At 42.0% G+C, this 12629-nt stretch overlaps 1 protein-coding gene across 4 annotated transcripts in view; it reads right to left on the minus strand.

The window, feature by feature from the left end:
* Positions 1-12629, minus strand: part of atcaya (ATCAY kinesin light chain interacting caytaxin a) — a 48890-nt gene that overhangs the window by 34233 nt on the left and 2028 nt on the right. Inside the window, exons 1-5 of one of the 4 annotated variants that reach the window (XM_041205368.1) lie at positions 12110-12125; positions 9565-9651; positions 9311-9426; positions 3079-3143; positions 1510-1731 (exon numbers count right to left, since the gene is read on the minus strand). In XM_041205368.1, coding sequence (XP_041061302.1) covers positions 1510-1731; positions 3079-3143; positions 9311-9387 — 364 coding nt within the window. In that variant the 5' untranslated portion in view covers positions 9388-9426; positions 9565-9651; positions 12110-12125. Of the gene's footprint in view, positions 1-1509; positions 1732-3078; positions 3144-9310; positions 9427-9564; positions 10213-12109; positions 12126-12629 lie in introns of those variants that run through there. The other 3 variants (XM_041205366.1, XM_041205367.1, XM_041205365.1) reach the window with 3 other exon arrangements.

Below are 12629 nucleotides of genomic sequence, written 5' to 3' on the forward strand. Positions count from 1 at the left end.
ACTTTTTACCTTTCTAATTAAGCTGTTGAAATTTGTTCCCTTGCTTTTCAAATTATTTGAGAAATGCTGGTAGACAGAATACCCAATAAGCCATCTAGCATATAGATATGTGGATATGTTTGCCATGTTCAGGAACTTGCCCTGCTCCCTTTTGAATACTTTCAGTGAATTTAAGCTCATAAGTTATATGTTTACAGAGGCAATTCCCATTATAAATGTGGATGTAAAAAATTATAATGGGAAGTAGTTGTCACAAAAATGTGACAAAAACATGGCTGCAGGAAGTCAATCTGTGGAGGCAGGAAGTGTGAATGTCAGATTTATGGGAAGATATTGGTAGATTTTACAAGCCATGCATATGGCACACACTTCCTGCAAATGTCACACTTATTTGCTGTCACACATACTCCATCATACTTGATTGCTAACAGATACAGTGTTGTTATAACATAATGTGTTATTGGACTCAACATGAGCATCATGGTGTCATAAAGAATATGCTGAATGGTGAAGATCATCTGCGTTGGATTTAATAAGCGCTGTCATCTCAAAATTCAAGAAAAATCAAACTTCAATAGTGTTCATTCTAATTCTTGTGTGATCATTTGAAATTATTCCCTCAAGTTGTTCTCTCAGATAACAGACTTGTAGCCATCAATGCTCCATCCTAGTGTTGTACAGCTTAAAATGCTTTCTCCAGACGCATTCCATGTTTGTAAGGTAAGGATCCAAAACTGTATAGTTTTCACAGTTCATCTGGACACAGTAAAAAAGATTCATACACCCACCATTACACTTACAATGACAACACTGAATACTTGCACCAATACTAAATGGGTAGTTGCCATATCCACAGGAGACAGTTGTACTATGTCACAGCTTGTGAGCTCTGTTCACATTTCATAGACATTATCTGTACATTTATTTGACAGAGGTCAGTTTGCAAGGCTGTCTTGCTAACATGGAGCCTTGTTAGCGATGAGCACTGGTCAGAAAATTGAGACTGTAATCTTAAAGTCTGCTACTCACTCCTGTGTCCAGAGAGCTCTGTGCCAGCAGTGGAGCCTTGCAGATTAACCGTTATACTCAGTGTTGTTCTTTGTAGAGGGAACCCATTTTATTCATTCTGAAGTGAATATCCAATAGGAAAAGATGGCCCACTACAGAGCAAGCTCCACAGTCATAAACAATATTGACCAACCAGAAGGGACAACCAAGCAGCACAGTGAATATGGGTAATACTCGCTCTCTTTTCACCAATCGTGATAGAAATTGGAAATGAACTCCAATCTTACAGTTGATGCCTCAATGCTCTGGCACTGTACCTCTTAATTCATCAGCTTGGACATTATTGACCATTGTAAACCTGGCTTGGCTCATATTATAATGAATGGCCACTTGGGTGAGGTCCCAGAGGAACCTGTAACTGAGGAAGAGGCAGTCTAGCAATAGTCCCCTTCTGGGTCAGAGGGGAGAAAACTGAAAGCCAAATACATTTTTCAGAATTACCTTCCCATTCCAACTCATTTCCATTTCCTAAATATTCCAGGGAGTCTGTCTCGTCCGGAGTCTCCAGATCATCTACATTAATGTCGAGGTCGTCAGGTGTATCCAGGTAATCATCTGACAAGATGGAGCCCTCGCTCTGATCCAGGGAGATGTTAATTTCTGGGGCAACAAGAGTCTTACGCTTTGGATGATTCCCAATGATATTCAGTGTGTTAGGGGGCACTGACCAGAAACAGAGACACAGACAGTTACTAGTGTTGCTGAGTATGTACACTATCAATGATATATTAGAATCTAAAATTAGCTTGCATAGTCATTGGATTGCACTGCCCTTTGACTTCTGAACCCAAGTCTGGAACTGTCCTTTGACCTCGATGACCCAAAAGTTATGGATCATGCTGTTTTAACCTCTATAACTTAAGTTAGACATTTTATGAAAGAATCAAAGTTTCCTCTAATGGTAAGAAGACTTTACATTTGGACAGTATCAGCACAGTTTCTTGGGCACGTCCAGGCATCCAACTGGATTGTGCCGATTTCTTTAACTCATTTTCATGCTGTAGGTGTTGCTAGCAAGGCCAACGTTTATTACCTTCAGAAGGCAACGTTTGGCTTTCTACTTGAACTAGGTAGCAGTTTGATATAACTGCGCGGCTTGCTAGGCCACTTCAGAGAACTTGTTAAGAATCAACTATAGTGGTGGACAACAGGCTGGGTAAGGAAGGGAGGTCTCCTACTTTAAAGAAACCAGACAGGCTTTAAAACACCAAAGTCACTAATACCAAATTCTTTATTTCCAGGTCTTTTTAAACTGAATTCAAATTGCCATGGTGGCACTTGAACTCCTGTTGTCTGAATTAATTTTGCAGTAAGTAACTACTATACTACTATATCCACAGGAAGTGGAACCAACAGACAGAAGGAGGATAGCTATTATTGATCTTTTTTTATAGTAGCAAAAGTGAGCAAACTCACCACAAAATATCCTAAACAGAAGCAGAGGTTGATCACCCAGTGGGTATTCTTTAACCTCTGGGTGTAAATCTAGCACATGGAGAGACAACAAGGATCTCCTATCAGTCATTTAGCTGGTGCAGTAAATCCCTTTACCCCAAAATTTGGGTTCAGATCCAACCAAGACAGGAAGGATGAAGTCTCCTCCAGCTATTTGCAACAAGACTCCATTGTGAACTGGGTTCATGAGTTTTAATCCAATTCCTAGAACACAGACTTGTCCCTATTCGCCAATGGGCACTCTCACTCAGAAAGGTCATGGCATGGCTGGTATGAGAAATGGGAAAAATGGCACACTGAGGTTAGAGTTGAGACACATTATTGGAACAGTATCAAGGGAACATTATTCTGCATCTAAAATGTGCTCAACATGCTCTGGGAATGCTTAATGGAGCATTGTAGAAGGAGTTTTATCCTTTATGTAACCTGTGCTATATTGCTCAGTTGGTGACTGAACTGGACAAGTGTTCAAGTGTTCGATTTCCCAGCACCAACAACTCTTATGCTGAAGAGCTAAAATTGACAAAAGAAAAAAATAAGATAGAAAAGTCTCACAAGTTCTATTTTCTAGAGCTGGTAATCTTCCAAGAACATCCATCCCTTGTTCCTCTGGTATTGGTCTGCAGAGCAAAAATAAATTTATTATATTTGATCAGAAGTTCAACTGTAGGATGGTCAGTGGCTTGAGTTTGTCCTGTGATCTTAAGGCAGCACCTTAGGCCTTGACCATGTTCCAGGTTTGTATCCCAACCTTCCCACAAACTGAAACCTTTTCTCCCTATTTTAGCAATAGGGGAACAGGAGTAGACCATCCACCTGCCTTGGCTCCATATTCTTTAACACTCATAAAATTAACAATCTCAGTTTTCAAACTATTACTGATGGCTCATGTGGATATTAAGATTCCATCATGCTATTCAAAGAAGAACAGGGTTTTCCCCATGTCAGTATTCTTCCATCAGCAAAAAAATTGATTCACTTCATCTCATTGCAGTTTGTGTCCCAAATGGCCACTGCATTCAACAAAACTTTGAAGCGATTCACTGAGTGAAGCATTTTGAAGTGTTGACATGACAAGGTGTTGTACTACTTACTACTATCTTCCTTTGCTATTTTGAACTTAAATCTAGTGTATTTGAGCTAACTCAAGCTACTGTACTTTCGATAGTTATTGAGGCATGTATCCTCCAACTCTTTCATAGTTCAGTCTCCTTTGGGATGTGTTTCTGTCATGTACACCCTCCAAATTAACCCCCACTGATTTCTTCTGTCCCCAGTTCTCTTCCCCCACTTGTCCTAACAATGCTGTTCCTGCGGACTACCAATTCCAAAGGTACCAGCTCATCTCCGTTACCATACCCAAGTAACAATTCTTTGTTTGTAAGCGAGGCAATAAGTGTTGATGTGCAGTTCGACCATGTTGTACATTATGTAATTAGCCTGATTCTGAGGTGCTGAGTGTTTGTAGGCTCTTCAGGCAAAGGGGTAAACATAGCCAATCTGACACTGTCTGTACTCAACAACTACACATGCAAACTTTACAAAAGGGGCTACTGGAGAGCAATTGAGAACACGGATTCTGGCTTGATATTTTTCTCTTTCCTTTCTGGGCCCCAGTGTAATGCACCAAATGTTGCTTCGACTGAGAGCAGCTATGTCTGCAGATCAAATCTGGGTCCTTCCCAGTCTGTGCGGCTTAATTCCAATTCTGGCGAGTGCATTTACCCACTGAGCTAAGGAGAGAGCCAAAACGATGAAACTTCCAAAGATGCCAGCTGGAACCCAGAAACGTTAATCACACTGCTCAGAGGCAAGGACTTTAGATTCAGCGGCACTCTGTACAGGGGCTCTCCCACAGACCTTGGCTCTGTGTAGAATGGTCCATACACCTGAAGCACACAAGGGCAGCAGGAATAACAGCAGCACATCAGAGAAATCCAGATTTAAACATTGCAAGGGGAGACAGCACAACGGGATTCAAAATGGAAGTCAGCTGGTGAACAGTGCTGCATAGCACTGGACTCAGTCAGACTGGCCTAATAATTAAACACTGTCATATAATCAAGTGTTCAAAACACCTCAAGCATTAACAGAGGGAAAATTTGATATATCAAATAAACAAGCCAAGAAAATGCTTAGAAACATTTTTAGATTGTCTGAATATTAACATTTGATTTTAATGGAACAAATCAGAATATCGCAAATAGAAATAGCATCTCACCTTGCTGAATTTTTTTTTCATCAGTAGGCAAGTAAATAAATCATGTGAAAATAATCTATTGCTGTCAGAAACGTGTCTGCAGAAACAGCTGGGGATTATAGTCCTGCCACCATTTTAATGTTACTGTCACATGATTGGGGTATTTTTCCTTGTAAGGGATATTCCAGACACCCCCACTTCCACTCCCCCTACACAGATTAAATGGAACAAGCTAAGCAGTTCCAATGAGTGGAATGTGAACTGAGCATGCCCAACATCTCCACAGGGATCAGCATCTCTTCTGGCTGATGGGAACAAAGGATTTAACCTAGTCAGAACTGTATTGCTTTATGTCTGCTTGCACAGGCTGCATTTCAAACCTGTCTCTTCACACTGATTGATTCTGTTTGCCCCTGCTCCTCAATCACTTGTAGCCCTGAAGGGATCAGGTTGGAAAAATAAAAGCATCTTGAATTCTAGATAAGAAATCAATTAATTACTGTACTTTCAGTTTCTCTTCCCTCTTGACGGTGCTGAATCCTTGCTGCAGTATAAGTTCCACAGTCACCCTCAGGTTCCTTATTTAAATGACTATTCTTCATGCATGAGACGTGGTGAGTGTAGCAGCTATTCTACAATAGGAACATCACAGTTGAAATGAGGGTAATCGGGAGAAGAGGGAACAAAATTTGGATGGATAGGAATGTTATTTGTATTGTTGACAATGAACGTTCTGTCTTTTCAATTTCCACACACATTATATAATCCAGCTCTAAGTTTATTCCAATAGCACACTGACGCCGAAAGCTCCGAACAATGTCTGAGTGGGTAAGTTCCCTGTTTGGTGTGATGTTGAGCCACAAAGAGCGGAAAAACCCCATGTTATGTGGATTAGAGTCCAATTCAATTAGGTGATATATATATTTCTTACATGTATTAAATTATATATAATCAGCAAAGGCCTTTTTGGAACTGAAAGTGGATTAGAGGGAACACAGTGTACTGCTCACACATTAAATCTTAAACGCTGCCATGTCAGTCGGGGTCTGTACTGATCACAATCTCCTGTCATTGACTCGCTGTGGCTGATATTTCCACTTCATTCAAACAGATAGAACAACCATCTGCTGACCTTGGTGACCCTCAGGGCACATCCTCTTAATAGTGAAATATAATTAAGTTTCTGAAAGATGATGCTAGCTGTGATGGTCTGAGGGAGTGTTTGCTGTGATATTCTGAGGAAACGTTTATTGTGACAGTCTGTGGATATGTTCTATCTGCAAACATCAGGCTTTGCTACTTGTTTGGTCATTTTTTTCCCTCAGTTTTATCCTCCTTGGCTCTGGCTGGTCCCTCCCCCAAGGGTCCATCCTTCACACTTAATCACAGAAAGTGAGTGCTGGCTTTCCATAATTCACTGGAATCAAGCTGAAACTAATTGGATGAAAATCTCTCCCCCATCTTCTGGTTACAAAGATGTTGCACAAAATAAATTGTACTTTGATCCAATTACTAGTGGGGGGGAGTGGTGGTGGGGGGCACGATCTTCACACTTCCAGAAAAATGAGCACAAAATTACCAATCTTACTCATAAGAGTTAACTTTTTAGGTCTGTGATCCTTCGTCAGAATGAACCTGAAATGTTTGTTGGGATTTTCCCGGCATGAGGTGAGCCCAATGTCAGGAGCATATGTGAACTCAGAGGTGGACAGCAGGACTGCAACAGCAATCTTTTTTGGGGGAGGTAAAAAGTTTGTTCCAGTGCAGGGGCACACAGGCAGCTCCAAGCAATCAGTGGGGAAACCACTGTAGCGGTGGTGCCAAGGCTGCAAATGTGGCCATTGTCACCAGAGTCCTCCTCCTTGAGCCATGAAGCCTCTGGCTCTGATGGCCACTGTCAGGAAGCCAATGGGAGGCCACGTCCACGCAGCTGGCAGCGTCTCTATGCAGCAGCTGAGGGTGGGGGTGGCAGGGGGATGGAGGTACACTACTGCTGGCAAAATGTCAGTGGTCTAGGAAAATGGCCCCTCAGTTATGTAAATTGACTGCCCTTGGTGGACAAGACGCTGCCATTCCCAACGCTGGGACTGTGGCCTGGTGGCGAAATGCATTGGGAACACTCCCTGGCATTTTACCGGCCTTCCCCACACCCTCCCCCATTTCTTAGCCTGCCACCTGGGGACTGGTAAAATCTCAACATTAACTCTTTCTTTCACCAAAGGTGTTGAGAAACCTGAGTATTTCCAGAATTTTCTGTTTGTATTTCAGTTTTCTAGAATCTGCAGTATTTTGCCTTTTACATTCATGCTAAGCTACAGGTCTACATGTGCAGTTTCCCCATTCACTGTTAGCTCAGGGATCTCCTGATTCCAGTTATGCCTCTAGGCAAGTGTCAAGTGAAGGCCAGGCACTACTATTTTAATATGGCCCCTTTCAACTTGTTAGTTGAAAACTGGGATAGCTCCGCCTCTGAATAGCATCCCCTGGAAAATCTGTTTATGTCAAAATGCACAATCCTGACTATTACCTGACTACTGTGTGGATTCTGAGAGACCTGCACTTGGGGAATACTGGAATTCTATACTTTGAACAAGCCCGTCTCACACTAACAGCACCAAATAGTGCAGTTGTTTGGTCACCTGCATTGGTGACTATATACAATGTCTAAGCACCTCATTCACTTCATGCAATGCTAAATGTATCTATTTTGTGCAAAAAAAATCTTGCATTGGGTATGCACTTCCTGCCTTAAAATTTTCAGTCACACCTTTTTGTCAATATTTCCTTTGCAGTTTGGCTGTCAATGATCATGGTGTTTGCAGGCTCTGGCCTCCAGGTGACTCTGTGGAATGGGTTTCTGAAATACCTTTTCCAATTCCCTCGGGTACACACGAGAACATTAACTGTCTATTAGGTTAGTTATTAGCTATTAAGTTAGTATTGTTTTGTCTAGGAACTCTTCAGAAGTTGAAATTAGACTTCATGGCAAAGCAGGAAATTGAAGATCTGAACTTTGAACAGCCAGAAGTAAATTCTGTAAAAAAAAATCCTCTCTGTAATATGGTACTTAGTCTAACACATATTTGTCTGCTTGGCTCAATATAGCACTCTTTTCTTGGAGTTGGGAAAGCTGTGGGTTCAAACCTCACTCCAGGACTTGAACCAAACCTAAGCTGGCACTGAGCATTGTTGAGGATGCCATCCTTCAGATAAATTCATAGAATAATCCAGAACTTGTAGGGACTAACTGTTTCCCCACAGCCCTGCAAGCTTCTCTTTTCCAAGTAAATATTCAATTCCTTTTTGAAAATTACAACTGAATCTGCATCCACTGACCTTTCTAGCAAAGTATTCTAGATCATAACAACTTGCTGCATAAACAAATTTCTTCTCACTGCCTCTCTTTTTCTGACAATTATCTCCATTGTGTCCTCTGTTAATACTGACTCTCCAGCCAGTTGCAACAGTAGCTCCTTATTTGCTCTATCAGATCCCTTTATGATTTTGAACACCTTTAATAAATCACCTCTTAACCTTCTCTGTTCTAAGAAGAACAACCCCAGCATCTCTTGTCTCTCCACATAATTGAGACACAGCTCTCTCAATGATGGTTTACCAGTGATATGTGGATTTAGCATAACTTCCTTGTTTTTGTATTCTATGCCTCTATTTATAAAACCAAGGGTCCCATATGCATTTTTACAGTCTTCACAACACGATGTTAAAGATGTCACACTGAGATTTAACAACCGCCTGTTCTTTAGTTTTGGGAGACACCACAGATCCCATGACACTATTTGAAGAAGAGGGAGGAGCTGTCCAGCTCGACATTCCTCCCACAACTGGTCCTTTCTCTCACTGCTGTTTGTGGGATATTGATAGAGTTGCTTGGTTACTATGTTTTGTCTACACAAAATCAGTCACTATACTTCAATGCTGATATCATATAAATCACTTTGAGACTATGAAAGGCATAATAGGAATGTAGGTATTGTTATTAATTTAGATGTATTGATACAAATGGATGGACTAGATTGTGGATCCACTGCTCCATTGTCTTTGAGTCATTAAAATTTTTTTCCTCATGGATTTTTGCCTCTCTCCTGAAGGTGTTGATGGTTGTTGGGCTCCAGCTCCATATGTGACGGCTACCATACAGTAGCTCACCTGGTCAGAATCAGTAGGCTAGTCAGCCACAGGTAGCATTATAACCATGTTTGTTCATCCAACAACTATGCTTACTAGCATGCACTTTCCAGCAGGGAATACAGGACATTAGCAGATTCCTCCCCACAACTCCCCTCTCCACACCCCCACTAGCATGATCAGATGCCTTCCTTTAGGGAAGATTGGGACAAAATTGAGATTGAAAGCATTAGAGGAAGCCAGAAAGGCACATCACATCAGGCAATGAATCTGGAACCATGGCAGTGAGGCAGGCAGTGAAAGAGTTAATGCCATAAATGTCTTCAGCGGGGCTTTGTGTCCATAACGGCTGTCAGCCGGGGCAGGATTGCTCCCTTGAAAATTGATAGGCTCTCAGCACTAATGTAAATGTGGAGATGTGCGAGCATCAGGATAGCTAACCTGGGAAAATCATCATCCTGCCATTCCTCCTTCAGTTCAACATTTTCCATGCGGAGCGCTGCTTCACTGGTCCCCATCAGAATCCCGAAGATGGAGGGCACTAAAAAATTCAGCAGCTGAACAGATGTCATAAACGATATTTATTAAAAACATTAAAAACAGCCATCCGGTATAAGCACATAAAATCATGAGACATCATTTAACCATCATTGAAATAACAACAAAAACAAAACGGTTTGAAAAGGACTACTTACATTCCGTCTCTGATCCTTTATAGCTCGTTATTTTAATAAGAAATGGTCCTTTTGTCCATCACCGACATATTCCTCCGTCTGTTCGTCCTCAAGTAGACAATTTAAATTGTTAATTCTGAAAGCAGCGGCTTAAATAGCTGATCCTTTGCCCACCTTCACATAGAATCTTTCTGTGCTGGGTATATCTCTGCTCTCATCACCATTATGGGTGCAAATGCCAATCACAGACTTAATTTTTTTCCTTGCCAGCAGACTCCTGGCAGGAACAGTGCTGCGTACAGAGGTAATTACCAGGTTGGCAGGCACATCAGCAATCAGCAGCCTTACTCTGATTGGTGGCACTCTGTGATGAAATCTGCTAGCATCATCCAATCACCAAAAGAAGGGAGAAATCAGAACATATTGTTCAACCTGCACTGCATCTCCTCTTTATCCGTACACCATTCGATGCTGCTTTATCTTCTCCCTCTCCAACTCCTCACTTTGCAACTCCCACCTTTCTCCTTCACTGAAACATTTCCTCTCTGCCAGACTGACAAAAAAGTCCAAAGGGATGCATGGTGTCAGGTCAGAGCTTTGTGCAATGTATATCAGAGTTGTCTTGTGTGCATAGAATCAAAACGGCAGAGGACCAGTAAAGAATGTATAAAAAGGAGTGCAGATAGGATGTGTCATGTGTCTGATAAAGGGTTATTATACTAACCCTATAGTTAAAAAAAAAGTTTTTCATTTTCTCCTCCCTCCCCTGATGATGCTGTCTCTTGCTGGGATACTGGCTGTTATTCAGGATCCAAGTGTCTCCATCTGTGACCCCCCCAGACAATAAGTTTCTACAGATTATTCAAGTGTGGGAGAGCAGGACCAATTCTGACCTCCCCCGGATGTCTGTATTTCTTACAAGAGCCACTAGATATCGACTGAAGTCCTGAAATATTAGGGTTTGAATTGAAAAATACAAGATTATAATGGTGGAAATGTTTAAAACAACAAAAGAATTCGGTGGGGTTGAATAGGACTGTTTACGGTAGTTCAGGGTCTAGAACAAAGGGCCAGTGATGCATAATTAAATGTAAGAGATTTAGAACAGTGAGCAGGAGAAATCTCTTCACACAGGAAGTTGTGAGGCTGTGGATTTCACTTCTAGGGTTAGTCACTGAAATAAAAACGATGTCAACATTCAAAGTTAGATTAGATAGATGAATGAAAGAAAAGGAAATGGAGACATGGGGAGGATATAATAAAAGGCCATTACAACAATTTACTCACATGCAAGTTAAATGTCATTATGGACTGATTGAGCCTGTATTTTTAATGATTGGAAACCTTATTGATTTATTTCTCCTCACTAGGCTAGGGGATACCAAAAAGATTGTGTGTTTATATGAAGCAAAGGACAAGCAGAAGATTGTTTTATTTTCATCCATTTATTGTTTGTGGGGGCCAGGGAGCAGGGATGGGGGAGGGCTGGTTGTGTGAAACACACGAACAGTCTTTTATTTGTCCTGTGCGCTCGGTCAGTATTCTCTGAATATTGTAGATCCTCCAGATGTTTCATTATAAAGATACAAATGTTTGTTTGAATGAGCTGCATAGACAGTGAGCTTCTTGTTCCACTTTCATGATTTCAGGGCAAGGAAACATTCACTTGCTGCTTATATCCTGCTAACGTGTGGAACTCACTTAATGATTTGCCAAGTATGTGCACAGTATGAAAATGGCAGAGGACCAGCAGAGAATATATACAAGGGCAGGACGCTTATTCATGGGCCTGATAAAGAGCTGTTACACTTAGTCTATGGGTAAAAAAAAGTTCCCTCTCCTGAAGATGCTGGCCTCAAAATTTGGATCCTGCCTGTTCTTTCAGCACTGCGTGAGCTGCTTTGCTTCCAAAATGGCTTTGATGGTGTGCTCATGCACTTCTGGTGCTGGCCACACGGGACATCATTTGGTAAGGACATTTACATGCTGACAAGTGGCAAGTAACATTCGCGCCACACAAGTGTCAGGCAATGACCATCTCCAACAAGAAAGAATCCAACCATCGCCCTTTGATGTTCAATGGCATTACCATCACTGAATTCCCCACTATCAACATCCTGGGGGTTACCATTCTCCAGAAACTGAACTGGACTAGCCATATAAATACTGTGGCTACAAAGCAGGTCAGAGGCTAGGAATCGGGTGACGAGTAACTCACCTCCTGACTCCCCAAAGCCTGTCCACCATCTACAAGGCACAAGTCAGGAGTGTGATGGAATACTCCCCAGTTGCCTGGATGAGTGCAGCTCCCACAACACTCAAGAAATTTGACACCGTCCAGTTCAAAGCAGCCCGTATGATTGGCACCACATCCACAAACATTCACTCCCACCACCACCGACGCACAGTAGCAGCAGTGTGTACCATCTACAAGATGCAATGCAGGAATTCACCAAGGCTCCGTCAACAGCACCTTCCAAACCCACGACCAATACCATCTAGAAGGACAGGGGCAGGAGATCGATGGGAACACCACCACCTGGAAGTTTCCCTTCAAGTCACTCACCATCCTGACTTGGAAATATATTGCTGTTCCTTCACTGTCGCTGGGTCAAAATTCTGGAACTCCCTTCCTAACAGCACTGTGGGTGTACCTACACCACATGGATTGCAGCGATTCAAGAAGGCAGAGCACCACCACCTTCTCAAGGGCAGCTAGGAAAGGGCAATAAATGCTGGCCCAGACAGCGAAGCCCACATCCCGAGAATGAGTTTAAAAAAAATTATGCACAGATATGTTCCACCAGAAGTATGCAGAGTGGACAGATCCATCAAGGTGTAATGTTGAATGTGTGCCAACATTGCCATTTTGGAGCTTGCTGCTCCAGCTTTCTTAACCATGTATAGTTGAACAAGTGTTTATCAGCAGGATGGGCACCCTCATCCCCACCAGTGCTATTTAAAGAGATCATTAACTACTTCCAGGTTATTTGCAGATTGATTTCTACTGCTATGATTTTAGAAGTGGTTGGTGGTTTTCAGTGTTCTTTAAAGTCGCTGAAGTATGCAGGAAGCGGTGTGGCATG

Source organism: Carcharodon carcharias, chromosome 14 (genome assembly GCF_017639515.1).
Source record: "Carcharodon carcharias isolate sCarCar2 chromosome 14, sCarCar2.pri, whole genome shotgun sequence".
In the NCBI taxonomy this organism is placed as follows: Eukaryota; Metazoa; Chordata; class Chondrichthyes; order Lamniformes; family Lamnidae; genus Carcharodon; species Carcharodon carcharias.